The sequence below is a fragment of the Strigops habroptila genome, chromosome 2 (genome assembly GCF_004027225.2).
Source record: "Strigops habroptila isolate Jane chromosome 2, bStrHab1.2.pri, whole genome shotgun sequence".
NCBI lineage: Eukaryota > Metazoa > Chordata > Aves > Psittaciformes > Psittacidae > Strigops > Strigops habroptila.
The window spans coordinates 55,292,902-55,309,563 of NC_044278.2; the positions used below are offsets into that span (position 1 = coordinate 55,292,902).

Below are 16,662 nucleotides of genomic sequence, written 5' to 3' on the forward strand. Positions count from 1 at the left end.
ACAAGTGGAATAAAAATATATATGGTGCTGCCCAGATTGTCCAAAGATACTTCTCTTTCTTCTGTACGTTCTGCTTTAGATTATTGGGATAGTTCTACTTTATTCAACTAGTGTCTGTTCTTCCCCACCTCCTCAGACCTGCCTGACCATGCTATGAATTGGCACTGCACAGAGGTGAGGGGAGGGCAGCATACAACCCTACGTTCTTCAGCCTTTCATGGTCTGCACAGATCCCATGTGTACAACCATCCTTCTTTTTGTCTACATTCCACATCTCTACAGCACATCATCTCTTGTCGAAGCTGGTATGGCTCCTTTGCCACATTTACAACAAGAGAGGTCTCCTGCCCAGAGACAGACATTTTTAAAGCACTCTATATTGTTTGTAGGTGTTCTAAGAGGTGGACCAGAAAATGTGACCCCTTGATTTTATTGTGTCTTTCATTCTGATGTATTTACTTTTTGATTTAATCTATAATAATAGTGATTTGACCATACGCCTAGAAGCAGATACATGTAAATGAATGACTGTGTCTGACCACAAAAGCTAGATTTTTCCACATCCAGCCATTTCTCTGGAAGAAGTAAAGAAAGATGTGCAAGGATTTTGGCAGACTTGCAGTGAACGCAGAGAGCTGAAGTTACTTCCACCTCACTAGCAGTCTGCCCTGCAGCTCCTGAGGATGTCAGTGTCTCTCAGGCAGGGCCATCAGATCCACTTAATGATTTTCTTGTGTGTAAAGTAGGTTACTTTACCAAGCTGGGGCACAAAGGATGATGGCTGGAGAACTGATTCACAGGATCATAGAACCCTGCTTTAAGATAGAAATATGCATCAGAAGAGTGGAGCACAAGACTTGGAGTGGTAACACTGCAACTGTTTGGCTTGGATTTGCCTCCTGAAGTCTGTCAGACCTGTATATCATCTTTATTACCTTGGTCAGTCTGAAGTGAAACAAAACACCATTGTTATTTAAATAACAGCAGAACAGTTATTGGCAGACTTAATACTGCAAATGCTGTGTATAAAGACAAACTTCAGGTTCCAGCATCTTCTAATTTTCTGATTATTTGTAAAATTATTTTTAATAATATTATCAAAGTATTTTTTCATGTTGTTGTACCAGACATACTTTTCTTTCTGGTGGGTACATATTTTTATAAATGAGAATGCCATTTGGCATTGCATCATGCTATCACAGTGCATTTCAAATGCAAACAAAAATTATTCATCAGAAGTGAAATCTAAATTGGGAAATACAAAATAATCCATAAATTCTTCAGAAGTATCTCTAGCTTTGAATTTCCATGGTTACTGCACCCAAATATGTTTTGAGTTTTGTTGAAGCGAATGCACACCTGCTAATTGGGCCAGTGATTCAAGTCTGACAAGTTAGCTAGTTACGCACTCGTCACTTTATTCACATCAAGAGTGCCAGCAACAGGCTACTGACATTTGTTATTTAACAAAAGAAAACTCTCTCAAATAAATGCAGATTGTCTAAAGATGATCTTCATGAAGAGCCAAATGAAAATGGCAGTGAATGTTGCACATGCAAAGTATCTCACTCACATCTGACTTGCAAATCATTTAAACAAGCAGTAGGCACAACCAACAGGCACTGTGGTTTTGACCAGGTTTTCTTAATTCCTTCTGATTTGGGCTCCACACATTCCAAAGCGGTTTCTATCCCTACTTGGATTATGACAGTATGACTATTTCCTTATATTTCTAGTTTGCCAGAGAAGACAACAGTAAAGTATTTCTCATCCTAGTGTGCTAACTCTTGCTCAGCCATGGACTAGTCAGAATAGATACATGATACGCATGAAAAAACTTCCAGTCCCTTTGTGTTCAATTTAAGGCTTTTGAGATGTAGGCATTTGGGCAGACTTTTCCAGGGAAACTACCTTTGGTTTTGAAGGTTTGTATTTTAAAGTTTCTGGAGTAACTTGAGGAAATTGGGTATTTCTATACCTTTATAAAAATTTCCAGGCACTTCAGAAATTTTGTACAGTATTTTACTTAAAGTGGCTACCGTATCTTGATCGAAGAAAGGTCTGTGGTAAATGACAGGCTAAGTGGTTAGGTCATGGTTGCATTTGCCACTTTGAAAATGAACCCTGGAACACCGTGTTTTATTACAGTGGTTCTTACATAATGACAAATAAATGTTGTGTACCTTTGCCTAAATGCCAGCAAATGGATTCCGTTCTAATAGAATTTCATTTACATTCAGTCTGTGGCTTCATGTTGGCCAAAGCCAACTGTGGTCTCAGCTGCCGAGCCTTGCTCCTAATATCCTACTATTCCTTAGCTTTCAGAGAACTGGAGTCTAAGTACTGTAAAAAACTTTCCTTTTGGTTAATTTGAATTCCAAACTGTGGATATATTTCATCATCCCCAAAAAACTTATGCCGAAGCATGATTTTTGTGCAAGGTCCTGCACCTGGGTCAGGGCAATCCCAAGCACAAATACAGGCCAGAAGGAGAATGGACTGAAAGTAGCCCTGAGAAGGACTTGGAGGTGTTGCTTGATGGGAAGCTAAACATGACCCAGCAGCGTGCACTCGCAGCCCAGAAAGCCAACCATATGCTGGGCTGCACCAAAAGGAGCATGACCAAGTGGGTCAAGGGGGGTGATTCTTCCCCTCTGCTCCGCTCTCGTGAGACCCCACCTAAAGTACTGTGTTCAGCTCAAGGGTCCTCAGCACAAGGGTGATGTGGACCTGCTCAAGTGAGTCCAGAGGAGGCCATGATCAGAAGGCTGCAGCACCTCTCCTGCCAAGATAGGCTGAAAGAGCTGGGGTTGTTCAGCCTGGAGAAGGCTGTGGGGAGACCTTAGAGCAGTTCCCAGTGCCTAAAGCGGGCATACAGGAAATCTGGAGAGGGACTTTTTACAAGGGCATGTAGGGACAGGACAAGAGGGAATGGCTTCAAACTGAAAAAGGGCAGATTTAGATTAGATATTACAAAGAAATTCTTCCCTGTGAGGGTGGTGAGGCACTGGCACAGTTTGCCCAGAGAAGCTGTGGCTGCCCCATCCCTGGCAGTGTTCAAGGCCAGGCTGGATGGGGCTTTGAGCAACCTGGTCTAGTGGAAGGTGTCCCTGCCCATGGCAGGGGGGTTGGAACTGGATGATCTTTAAGGTCCCTTCCAACTCAAACCATTCTGTGACTATTTGCCTTAGTGCAGTTTCTCACTTGGGTGCTAACAGCTAGGGGCAACTGCCTCCAAGTCTCCAGTCATCAGCTGTCATTAGGCAGTTCCCGCTTTCTTCCTCAGCATCCTTCTTGTCTATAGTGGCAACATCTTCCCTTCCTCGATTCCTTCGGGCTGTTTCTGCCATTTTGTTTGCGTCTGAACTGCTTACTATTGACCTTTCTGCTCTGAAATATGTAAATGCCGCTTTTCTTTTTAGAAACGAACTTAACAGCATAGTTTGCAGATGGTCCCTAAAGTGACTTATAAAAAGCAACAACCAAACCCTGAAGGTTTTTAATCTCCGCATCCCACCCAACACAACCCGTCGCTGTTCCACCGCCGGCCGGTCCGGCGCTGCCCTGAGGCGCCCAGCCGCCCCCCGCTCCGGGACAGGATGTCCCGCCTCCCGCTCCTCTCCTGGTTGGCCGAGAGCTCTGCTGGCGCACCGGGGGCTGAGCTGCGAATTGGCCGAGTTTCCCGTGCCTCCAGTACCGAGGGAGAAAGGGAGGGACCGGCGGGCGGCTCTGCCGGCGGAGGAGCGGGTGGGGGGGCGGGCGGGCTGGGGAAGGAGGGGCGAGGATTAACCGGGACCGAGCGGGCGACAGTAGAGCGAGGCGAGAAACGAGGAGCTGCCGCCGCCGCCGCCGCCGTTGTCGCGGCTGGCCGGTGAGTGCGAGGGAGCTTGGCAGTGGTGGGGGGAGCCAGAGGGCGGGCTCACTTTCCCCGCTCCCCGCGCCGTGGAGCTGGCCGCAGTCGGGGGCAGGGCGGCCCCCGCGCCGTGTGCAGCGACCCCTGCCCGGCGGGGCCTTCCCCGCCCGGCAGCCCCTTCCCCGTCCGGCGGCCCCCGCCCCACGTTATCGCCGCGGCCGGGGGCCGTGAGGGGCGGTGACAGCGGAACGGGAGGGGGGGAGGGAGGGGGTGCGCCTGGGAGAGGGGGTTGCCTGTGGCGGGGGGGGAGCCCGCGGGCCTCGGCTGCTGCCCGGGGAGGAGGGGGTGCGGGTGCCCCCGGTAATCGCTTTATGTTGGCCTGCGGCTTGCGTAATCTGCGATCAATTATTTATTTCATGCACCACTTACGGGTCTGAGGGACAGCGTTAGGCCTCTGGTGTAGCTGAGCGCAGCGGAAGGGAGGCTTCCTTCCACGGGTGGTACAGGGAAGGGAAGCGGAGGGGTATTTTGGGGGGTTTGAATAGTGGTGTTAATGTATGTTCCTCTCCTTGTGCGATTTTGGGGGATGTGATCGAGGGACGTCCTTATTCACGATGCAGTTGTGAAGATCAAGTGCAAGCCGCCCTAGTCTGAGCAAAAATAACCTTGCGTGGTTTACTTCATGTGCTAGATTGGTGTTTTTCGTATCCTGTGGCAGGTTGGGCTGCTCAGCCAGCCTGGAGAGAAGGCTGGAGAAGGAAACATGTCTTCTGAATCTTTTTGTCTGGCTGCTCAAGCAAGGTTTGACTCCAAATGGTTGAAGACAGACTTACAGGTAAGGGGTTATATAGTTGTGTTGCATTGTGACCTTTCAGGTGCAGATCAAGGATGCTTTTAGTCTTAAGTAGCTGACAAACAGAAAACTGCAGTATTGCTGTTGAGATAGACATGTAGGTTTTGGGTTTTTTTTCAGTATGCTGATTTAGAACTGATATTGCAGAAACAGTAACTTATTTTGAGCTGCAAACAGATCTGTATTGTCAGGCCAGTCCCTTCTGCTTAGAAACAAGCTGGACTACATATGTATGTTATCTTTGCGGAGTGTCAAGGCAAGTAGTTGAATATGTAGCATTACTGCTAGATCTATAAATTCTTCATTTAGGCTGTTGCTAAACTTCTTTACTGCATATGGGCTAGCAGCTTTAGTGCACTAGACAACTGAAGCAAAAGACGATGGAAATTAATTTATGTTTTGAAGAATTCAGATTAGGTTTTACTGTAGTCATTCATATAATGGATATAGGCTTCCTTCACATTTTGTCCTTTTTGAAGGGAGTTAATTTTTTGTCAAAGATACATGGTTGAAATGGACCTTATCTTTGTTGAACTGTACTGGTGTTTGGTGAGAAGTTTTTTTTTTTTTTTTTTCTTCTTAGAAGATGATCTGTTCAGGTATCAAAGCTGTGTGATACAGGGATGAGCACGCTATTATGTCTTCCTGATTCAGGTTTGAAAATTAAATGGAAAGTACAGAGAAGTAGAGAGGTTTGGGTCAGATTTGTTTGTTTCAGATGAAATGGGTAACTAGAGTTCAGTCCTTGTCTTGTCAGTCTTCTTCCTTCCTCCAGATGTTGCATATAGATACCTTACTTTGAATAACCTTTCCACGTTCCTTTGAAATTCTTGTTTGGATGGGCCAGCCCGTGTTATTCCTTTGTTACAGATTAATAATAATAAAACGTTTAAAAAATAACATCCTGAGTGACTTTACTCTGGATTACATGCTGATAGCCTGAATGGTTGAGTTCAGCTGTTCTTGTAGTTAGACAAGGGTTTTTGTCCTCATGCAGTTGTGATTCAGGAGCAGCCTTTCTCCAATATTTTACGTCAAACAAGATAAATTGGAATCAGAAGTAACAGATACAGACTTAGAGGTTACATTATTTAGTAGGTCTTGTATGTAAATGCTCTGAAATGACAGAGAATGCTCTTGATTTGGCTAGAATAGTTCTATTTTCATCTTTTATTCTTACTGAAGTGAAAGTTTTGATCCAAAGTTAGCTATTTTGGCTAATGCGGTAAATAAAGATAATGGAAACCAAGTTGAAACATAGTAAGAAATACAGAAGTGTATTTGTGTTCTCTGGAGGCTGGCTTCTGATTGCAAATATGTTGCTTCACTGATTGTGCAATAGAGAGAAATCTTAGCTTTAAAATTGTCAATCTTTGTTTGTAGCAGCTGCTGATTATGCATTGCCTGTTTTTCTTCTGTATTATATAGGGTGAAAAATGCGACCATGTGATTTGTCAGATTTTTCCTGTCATTCGTAGTGCCTTTTTTCTACATCCCTTTTTCTGTTTACGTAAACTCTTGACAAGAGGCTTTCAGTTGCCATCCAAACTTTAAGGATTATTTTCAGCTGAGTGTGTATAAATGCAGTGAAATATTTGTCTTTTATGAGACTGTTGTTTAGTTAATGTGTTGTAATAATTCCTTTTAATAATGAAAATCTTAATTTGTAACAAATTTCTATGAATAAGCTCTCTTACAAGTAGGAGTTCTTTATGAGTAATAACAAGCTAGACTCTAATTGCAGGGGTACTCCCTTTGTTTTCTTCCAATCATGCTGTAGTCAAAATGATGAGATTAGTGAAATAAGAGAACAGTAATCATTTGTGATCTGCTGGACGCAAACATCACTTCTGTGGAATCTGAAGAGTAGCCAGGCCTCCTGGGTATAATATAATTTTCTTATTAGGTTAACTGTTTTTGGTATGACACAGGTCCTTACCACAGAACTCTACTTGGATGTATGTGTTCAGTATTTTAAACAACGTGTATATGAATCTTGAATTGCTCTTTTTTAATTTATTAAATGGCAGATGTTTTCTGTCAAGTAAAGGGGTTTTGGGCTCTGGGGAATCCTTCTGTTGCATGATTGACTACTTTAGCTGCTGGTTGACTAGCGTGACCTAGCTATGTGTGAAATTTCTTTATACATATAAATCCTGTCTCTTGATCCTTGAAGCTTTATGTGTACTGAATATGGTGATTTCCTACTGTGTATGTTTTTTACCAGCTAACCGTAGAAGGGCCTTATTGGTGTTCAAGAGACTGTCAACAGGAATTGAAAAGATGAACATAGTACCTAGGAGAGGTTTGAAGAAAGACATGCTAATTTATGTGAATCAAGCTGACTACAAATTAGTGTTTGGGATCAGACCCTGAAACTCTTCGTATTGCAGCTAACTGCTTAACTTTTCACTGTACAGCAGTGCAAGAGTGGGTAGGTAAAAGTCTTCGGAGAAACAGAATTGTGCCGGGGAGTTCTTACCTTAGGAGACATACAGAGATTGATTAGTCTTTAAAACCAACTTTTTGGGTTTTAAATGAAGTTCTTTGTTGCTGCTCAATTTAGGGAGTGTAGCTAGAATACATGTAGCTAGAATTATAAGTGAAATGTTTCATTTGGTGGGCTAGCAGTTGCCTTTCTCTTTTTGGTCACTGTCGCCAGAGAGTTTGCTCTTTAGACTTCATGTTGCAAGTTATAACTTGCAACTGGCTGTTGCAGTTACTGTGGATTAAGCCAGTGAAATCTCTCTGAAAATCATGGGTTTCTTTTTTGCTTTAGCACAAGATGATGTTACATTAATAATGTAATATATGATACTATAATACTGTGTGCATTAATAAGTCTATAATATAGTGGTATTAGTATAATAAGAATGACACGTGGATTTTAGCATGGATTGTGTTTAATCACCTGTGTGCGTCACTGTTCCAGCTGGCATCCAGGCCAAATTTAAATGTTCTTGCTCAGTTTTGGGATGTTGCTGTTCAAAGACAAAGCCAGCGTGATGTAGCATATTATTACTGTTCTTAAGATAATATCAAAGACACAAGTCCTTTTGTAGTAGCAGTGAGCCTCTAGCCTGCAGAATTAACTGATGTGAAATGTTAATGGAACTGTATCTTAACAATATATTTTTTACTTCTATTAATTTATCTGAAACTAATCAAATGATTATAGGAAGCCAAAATGCTTTACAAAGACCCAAGTGCACCCCATAACTATGCCATGTCTTTTTACTAACTTTGTAATTATTAACCTTGTATTGTATGATTTAAGCTGCTAGTATAATTTTGACCTGATGAGAATCAATTGTTTTATTAAAAATCTGAATTTCCTGGTGGAGGAAAATAAAGATATTCAAATTTGTCTGAAAAAACACAAACTATTATAGCTGCTGAAAAATTAGGGTAGTTCAGCTCGATATGAAGTAACATCAGTAGTACAATATGTAATACGTGTATAACATGTCCCATTAATAAAATAATCCTGTGAAGTTATAAAACAGGTGAATTTTAGTGCAGGCCACTTTTTCATGGGTCGTGTTTAATGTAGTTGCTAGAAAGGTTAGTGTATCACTTAAATTTCTAGTTTATTTTTTTAGATTTGAATTAATATATTTAAAAGCACCTACCTATTTATGTCTATTACTGGTAGAAACCATCACATTCATAGCGAAATCTTTTTTGTAATGGGAGATTGTGTTTTAATGGCTGTTTCTGAGGAAGACATTCTTTTTTTTAAAAAAAGGAAAGCATAAAGAATGTACAAATGGAAGGGAAGATTAAAATTGTTTACTTAAACCTAGATACCCACTTTGCTGAGTCAAACTGTGCTTAAAATAATTCCAAATCAGTAGATGTACAGTACTACTAATTTAGAACCTTATACAGAGAATTTTAATTAGCAATGTCTGAATAACAAAAACCTAGAATTGCTGTCAGTTAATGGAATGCATGTGTGCGTTCAAATAGTGTTTAATTAGTTTTGCCTATTCTGGATCCTGCAGAGAGCTGTGTTGTGCTTAATAGCAGGGGTTAGAGTGAAAAACTTTTGTTTTCCTGTAGTGTGGAAAAAAAAAACTTCAGGCAACAGTCAAGGTGCAAGAGCTGCCTACAAGAGCAATATGATGCATTTTCATCAGTTTTAATGGAGTTCATGGTTGGCAGGCTGTTTCTGTCATCTTTTTTTTGTCACAGAGATGACAGGAAGCTTTTTAAAATGAAACACCCACCTGTAAGAGTGGCATTGGTCTGAAATCTTTTTACCTTCCATTCAAAGTTACATTTGGTGTTTTAATTTTCGTGGAAATCCCACTTTTCTGGCATCTAGATCACTGTCTTTGCTTTTAAGAAGGTAATATAAATAAATGATGTTTTGCCTATTAGAAGAAGTTAGTGAAAGTTGCTTTCTCTGTTTCGTCGATTTCCTGTTAATTTTCTTCTTAGCTTAGGCTTTCTGATAAAGAATTGAAGGGCTTATGTGGAAGTTCTTGTAGCAAACTGCAAATGAGAATTCCTACCTTTTTAAAGGAAGTAAAGTTTGCAATAGAGATATTTTTTAATTACTTAAAAAGCAAAGTAATGCTGTTCCTCCAAAACAGTGATTTCCAGAGGGAGGTGTGAGGACCATATGTAATAGGTTAGAGAAACTAAATTTTAGGTTTATGCAAATATTTGGGCTCAGACAGAACTACTGTTCTGCAAATGGAGGAAGTTAGAGAATTTCTCTTCTAAGTTTGATGGAATTGCATAGTTTTTCTTTGTGTATGACCATTAACTGTTAATAGACTTCTGAAGCAAGTGGAAGACTGGTAGACTGTTATTATAGGGACACGGATAGCTTAACCTCAAATCCTTTGAAGTAATGTAGGGCTGCTGAACTTTTCTGTCTTTGCTATCAGAGTTTTAGAGCAGTATGTTTAGATCTAATGATGTTTTACTGTGCTTCGCCTAGGTGCGATAAGCAGCTGTGGTTTCAGGGCATGTTTCAGCAGGGAAGGAAGGAAGCTAGGACAAAATGTTGAAGAAGACAACAATGAAAAAGGAAACACAAGCTGAATGGATTGAAAAAAGCGAAAACAACAGAGGGACTTAGGAAAAGACTTACTGTTCTGTGATTGTCTTTGCCATTACTGGGCTGGTTTTTTTTTGTGGGTTTTTTTTTTTTTTAAATCTATTTCTAAAGCAAAATGTTTTCATGTAGTCTTAAATACAGCCAGTGACTAATGCAGAAGTAACCAAATGGAAGAACAGATATTCTCTCCCCACCCCCTTGGCTGGCAATTTTGAGGTGAAGATTATTTAAGTAGCTTATATTTTAAATCCATATTGACATTTTGTGATTATGAAGTCACTTTCTTGAACTTCCAGTGCAGTTATATAATCAGGAATTCTACCCAAATCAATCCTTGTCCTTTTGTGTTATTTCCTTTTCCTGGCTTCGTTTTTCTTGAGCTCAGGGTAACTTTTATGGAGTCTTCTGTGCTTTCTGAAGAAAAGTGTATGAACAAAATCACAGCTGCCGATTATTCTTAAAATAATTTAAAAGCAAAATTGTAGTGCTGCTTTGAGAATTCTCAGAAACTTAACTGGTTATGGTTGCAGGATTTAATTTTCTTGACGTGTAAGGAAATGTTAATGCCACTGTCTTATTCTCTAAATTTGATGGGGATGGATGGGAATTTCACTGCAAACCCTGTTGGAAGATGGCAGCAGGATATGCCAGCAATCAAACTAGGTGTCCCTTTGACTTAAATGTTGTACCAGACAGAATAAATTACAGTTTAACTGCAGAGATCCGATTAGCAAAAGGTTATGTTGGGGGCTGCCCAGTTTACGATACAGTATAAGTCTGCTTAGATCCTTGCTTTTTTGGCTTGGGATAAGCGAGCAGGGCTGAGGTCTGTGTGGGGAGTATGAATGTGGTGGGATACATGCCTTACAAGCGCAAAGATCAAGATGTGGTCTGGGGGTGAGAATGTGTGACAAATGGTGGAAGTGTCTTGGGGTTTGTGAAGGTGAGGTGTGTAGGAGATGAGGGTATGGGAAGAACAAGGGAGATTTTGGGCATGGGGAATGACACTTGATTTGGTGGAACCTGAACAAAGGTCAAGGTTGTAAGGTGGGGTAGGTAGTGGTGATGGAGCATAGAACTGCTGTTGTCTCAGTCTTGGGAAGGTAGTGTGTAGGTTGTGAGGCAAGCAAGGTCTTGGATCCTTGTGGGTTTTTACAGAGTGTACATCTCTGGCACTGCTGCAGTTTCAAAAGTTCAGTGACAACTTTATTCTTAATTTGTTAACTTAGTGAGTTCGTCAAGTTCATCTCTTCAAACATTCACAAATGAAATTACTAAGTCATTACGGGGAAGGATGTCCACATAAATCAAGCAATCTAATGGGAGAGTGTTGGAGTTAACAAAACACAGGTAGGTACTCTTGTACTTGCAACACTAGTATGTCAGAAACAATGAAGACACCAAATGTGTTTTTCTTCTCTTGCACTGCACCATCGACTGCCTTGTGAATTTTCTTCAAAGAATTGAGTGGAAGAAGAGTCATATTTTTTTAAAAATAGAAACCAGAGAGATGTTTTCCGAATTTGTTCTGAGCAAAGTTCAGTCTTCTGTTTCAGCACTTGGATGTGTTGACAGACTCTTTACAAATGACTGAATGCAAGAAGAGTTGGTGGGAGCAAAAGAAGGAAGTAATATGTGCTTATGCTGGCTAAGATAGTCTTAAAACACTGTAGAAAGAAAGAAAAGTAGGCTTGTATAGTCAAAGCAGATATTTGATTTTTCTGCCGTGCAGCTGGCTTCCTGTTATCTTCAGCTGCTGGTTTCACAGAATAATGAATGGCTGAGATCGGAAGGTAGCTCTGGAGGTCATCTGGTCCAGTCCCCTGCTCAAGCAGGGTCACTTAGAGACAATAGCCCGGGACCATGTCTGAATGGCTTTTTAATATCTTTGAGAATGAAGACTCTGCAGCCTCCCTGGGCAGCCTGTGCCACAGCTCTGGCACCCTCAGAGTGAGAAGGTGTTTCTTGATGTTCAGAGGGAACCTCCTGTGTTTCAGTTTATGTCCATTGCCTATGGTCTTGCCACTGAGCACCACTGAGCAAAGCCTAGTTCCATCTTTTTTATACCTTCCCTTCCAATATTTATATACAATGATGAGTTCCCCCCCCAAGCCTTCTCTTCTCCAGGCTAAACAGTCACAGCTCTCTCAGACTTTCCTCATAGGAGAGGTGCTCCAGTCCATTAATCATCTTTGTGTTCCTTTGTTGCACTCTCTCCAGTATGCCTATGTTTCGCTCATACAGGGGAGCCGAGAACTGGACCCAGTACTGCAGGTGTGGCCTCACTAGAGCTGAGCAGAGGGGAAGGATCACCTCCCTCAGCCTGCTGGCGACACTTCTAATGCAGCCTGGGAACCCATTAACCTTCTTCATGCCAAGGGCACATCGGTGGCTCATGTTCAACTTGGTGCCCACCAGGACTCCCAAGGTCTTTTCTGCAAAGCTGCTTTCCAGCTGAGTTACCCCCAGCATGTACTCGTGCCTGGGGTTGTTCTCCCCATGTGCAGGACTCTGCACTTCTCCTTGTTGAACTTCATGAGGTTCCTGTCACCCCTTTTCTTCAGGCTGTCAAGGTCCCTCTGGATGGCAGCATGACTCTGGTATATCAACCACTCCTCCCTGTTTCTGTTGGTTAAATGAAATATTTTTCTTGAGGGAGTTTGAAGCTTCTACTATGGTTATAGAATTTTAGGATCATGAAAATAAAATTGCTGGAATAATTTATCATTTAAAACCTCAGACTTTTCTTTCACTTGACTATTGTAGTGGTGATTCACTGTTTAATATGTCTGCTTAATGTCAAGTAGATTAATAGTGAACTTGTTACGGTTAGAATCGAGTTGCACTCAGTTATGGCAGGAGTTGGTTGTAAGTACTGTTTCTTAATTGTCCTTTCAGTGGGTTGCTTTGATTATTGCTACAAAAAAGTCCAGTGTTCCTTTACTTTCAACATGTCTCCTTTTCTCCCTCCCCAACACATATACTGCTGTCAAAACATTAACTACAACCTGAAGAAAAGCAAAATTGTTTATCTGAAGGCTGCTCATGGTGTAAGCTTCCACATGAGGTATCTGGAGAAGGAGGAGGAACTCTCTGTGGCCTATGATCTTGGTGGTTGCTCTATCTTTATGCAACATACCAAGAAAATTACTTCGATAAGAATTTGACCACCAAACCCAAGGCAGAAAAAATTTTGTTTACTTTTTCAGTTCTTAGTTGTGTGAAAGACTTGGGTAGACTTTGTGCCATGTGAAAGGATTAGAGGTTAAACCCAAGAAAACAATTATTGATTCTGCTTTACAGCAGTATTTTCAAAAGTAGTAAGTTTTCTGAAATAAACGCTGCATTATGAAGAACCTTGAATTCATAGCCTGCAGGCCTTGAGATTGTAAACTTAAAGGCTGTGACAATAATTTTCGATACAGACGTGATCTGAGAATGTAAAATAAAATGTTTGAAAAGATTGCTTAGCACACAAATATCTTAACTATGTGAAAACCATAATTTATTATGCAACCCATCTGGAGGGTTCCCTCTTTTTCAAGCTCGTATTTTAGCATATGTTAGCATTCAACAGGTGAATGTTTAAAAAAAAAAAACACCCAATCATCTATCACATATGAGCCCAACATAGTGAAACAGTTGTGTTTAGCTATTTTTGTAAGAAAAAGATTTGTGACAAATAAATTCCTTTAGTGCCCCACTAAAGTATATGACCACATCTGATGAAGGAGAAAGTGAATGCCATTTGTTTTTGAAATATTTATAGACTGAAAACGTTGTGAGAAATTCAACCAGTGGTGAATGTTTGATATTTTTTTTTTCTGCATTGTTGAAATGCACCTTTACCTTAGACTATTCAAATTTTTAAAAAATTAAGCCAAATGTAAACCTTTTAACAAAACACAGGATCTTTGCAAAAGCTCTACATGCTGTCTAGCTCTGAAGAACAGGAACTGTACCTTTCAGTAAAGGTTGGTCACAGTGTAATTCTGGTGCTGCACAATTGATAAACCACAGATAAGTTGAATAATGCCTACCTCATGCTATGTGATTCTTTTTCCTCTGATCCCCCTGCGATCGGGAAATAACAAGTGGCTACTACATGCAATGTGTTAGCTCATATTTTATGCTGAAAGAAAAACAATTGAAATCACTAATATGTGTTGGAGTAAATTTCTGAAGTATACAATGTGAAGTCAAACTATGGTAATTTAGTGTGTGTGTCACAAAATACAGTGGTGTCAAAACAGGCAACTTGTCTGTAATTCCTCCTGTTAACTGAGATTAGCTGGATCAGCAGTGGGTTTCCTAGTGGTTGTGACTCTTAAAACCTGTAATCCTTAATCATTAAATATGTTTAGGAAATTGATCAAAATAAAGTGTAAGCAGACTTCTGCATAGAATGGTAAATATCTTAGAGAAGTTGTGCGAGTAGCATCTTTGTATTACCCCTCAGTTGAAACACTTTGGTTGTGAATGCTAGTTACATAACACAAAGAGGCTTCTGAATAAGCCTTCAGCAGGTTTTTGGTTTGTGGGTTGTTTTTTTTTTGTGTGGGTTTTTGTTTTTTATTTTTTCTTTTTTTTAAATATCTCCACTGCACCACTTTGGTATGCTAAAGGTATTCTGTTTTTCAGTTTCATGTATTCCCCTCCTCCCTTATGCAGTATGGTTGCAAATTACTGTGTGGTTGTTACAGAATTTGCTTGAGATGTTGATACTTGTTTTGCAGCATTTTGTAAAACGGAGAACAGCATCGGTAGAAGACAAGTTATCCTGGTCGTTAGGATTCTTCAAGGGAGATCCAAATTCATAAGTCATTAAGAGACTCGTGTTACAGCCGGTGCTTTCATGAGCCCTTCCAGCTAGCACAGTCCTGCCATCTGTTCTGTTGCGACTATTTGTCATGTTGCACACATAGCGTATTGGGAAGTGACCTGGACTGGGACGGCCCCTTGCTCTTCCCCTGGGTTTTGGTCTTGATCGGTTCCATAGTCTGGTTCTGCATGCAAGAGGAGGTGGTGTAGCAGCTGGAAGGAAGAGGGATGGCTGGGAGAGATGCTTTGCACAGCAGGACCTGGTTAAATATGTTTATGAGTCTGTGCCTTGATGTCATGTGTTCTGGTTGAGTGCCCAGCTCTACGGTTGCTGTTTGGGAGAGGGGACTGTATTGACTTTCTTCACACTTCCCTATATAAAGTTTTGTGACTTTATATAGCTTGACTTTGGGTATCTTTTCTTGAAGGGATAAAGGGACACACTGCCACATGCCCTGGATCATTGCATGATGTCTTCTTGAATGTGCGGATAAAATCCATGCTTTTGATCAGAGATTTTCACTGAGACTTGCTGTATTTCAAAGCTGATCTAAAAGTTACTGTTTTGTGCTTTTAGTCTGAAAATAGCATAGCTAGAGAATCAGACATCCTGAAGATTATTTACAATCCCTATCGTACATACACCTATCATACGCGCGCACACACACACAATGAATATACTAGTGAGGTGGTACATGTGTTTTCTTTCTTCTGGGACAAAATATAAAATCTGATGTATTTTAAATGTTAGCTTGAGTTGGCTTGAGATAAAATTGGTGTGTGTAACTGTAATGTATCATTTTTAACAGCTCGCTTTTACACGAGATGGACTATGTGGCTTGTGGAACGAAATGGTAAAAGATGGGGAGATTGTATATCCTGGAACAGAGTTAACACAAAGTGGTGAACTACCTCCAAGAAAAGGTATGGATTTTAAAGTTATTTTTTTCTTTGTTCATTTTTTCTTGCATTGCAATGATGAAAATGAATTCAGATTTCATGCTGTCACAAAACTTTGGTGTATTGTCACCTGTCTGTATGATTTGCAGGTGTTCATGTCTTGAATTAAATGCAGTTGAAACTGATTTCTTAAAAGTGTACAGAAAGGTAATATCTAAGCCCTCAAATGAAGGCTTAAATGAAGGCTGAAATTTGTTCCAGCCTTTTGAAATTAAACTTCATAACTAGGCATGTTGTGAGAGAGGCTTGGCAGTGTCCTTTTGTTTGGTATGCTTGGTGCGTATACAGCTGAAGCCTTTGTTTAAAGGAAAAAGTGGACTGAGGAATGGGATAGAGCAGATACTGCTATTTCAAATTTTGTTTACAGTCTTCATAAAGTAACTAAAAGGTCAGCTAAAAAAACTGTCCACAGTCTGGCTGAGAATGTAGTGCTGCTTTTTTTTTTTTTTTTTTTTTTTTTGTCTGTCTTCTGGTGTACTTGAGAGCAGCTCAAACGCTACCAATACTGCAAATGTCAGAGTAATGCATCTCTTCAGGGAGGTTACTTTGATGAAGGTGGATTTTGTTTCATGATGGGCTATGCCAAAATGAAACGATTCTGCTCTTGCATTTTTTCCTCCTTCCTATTGCGGAGCTTTTTTGACTCCTTACCTAACAGAAAGTTAAAGTGGTCAAAAAAGGAAAAGGTTTGTTTCCTAACCTGGCTGAAATGGGCTCACCAAATGGTCAGATAAATTTTGTCAGTAATTTATGTGGCCCCCAAATAAATGAGGCTCTGTGTAGGAGAAGGGTAGAAATGCTGCCTTTAGTAGAGAACTATTATTTCAGCTTCTCTTGCTTCCTGAACTGTACTGCTGGATAGGCATGATATTTCAAACCAGTAATGCTCAGTTCCTTGTGGAGAGAATTTTTTTGTGCCTATGGTTAGTGGTCTTTAAAATCTGGGGAGGAAGAGAAGTCTTTTTGACTAGAGGAAGTTATTTCTACAGGAAAGAAGCTATAATAAATAGTTTATGAGAGGAAAGTGAATTATATGTTATTTTTATCAAGAGTATAATCTTTGTAGGTTGTGAGTGGCTGCGTGCTGCAGTAAGGACAAGG

At 40.6% G+C, this 16,662-nt stretch overlaps 1 protein-coding gene across 5 annotated transcripts in view; it reads left to right on the top strand.

The window, feature by feature from the left end:
• The first annotated feature begins 3,652 nt into the window (after positions 1 to 3,652).
• The window catches only part of HERC2 (HECT and RLD domain containing E3 ubiquitin protein ligase 2), a 106,120-nt gene continuing 93,110 nt past the window's right edge, over positions 3,653 to 16,662 (top strand). For all 5 annotated transcript variants that reach the window (XM_030477852.1, XM_030477855.1, XM_030477857.1 and 2 more), the window contains exons 1-3: positions 3,653 to 3,871; positions 4,572 to 4,688; positions 15,411 to 15,525. In XM_030477852.1, coding sequence (XP_030333712.1) covers positions 4,617 to 4,688; positions 15,411 to 15,525 — 187 coding nt within the window. In that variant the 5' untranslated portion in view covers positions 3,653 to 3,871; positions 4,572 to 4,616. The remainder of the gene's footprint in view (positions 3,872 to 4,571; positions 4,689 to 15,410; positions 15,526 to 16,662) is intronic.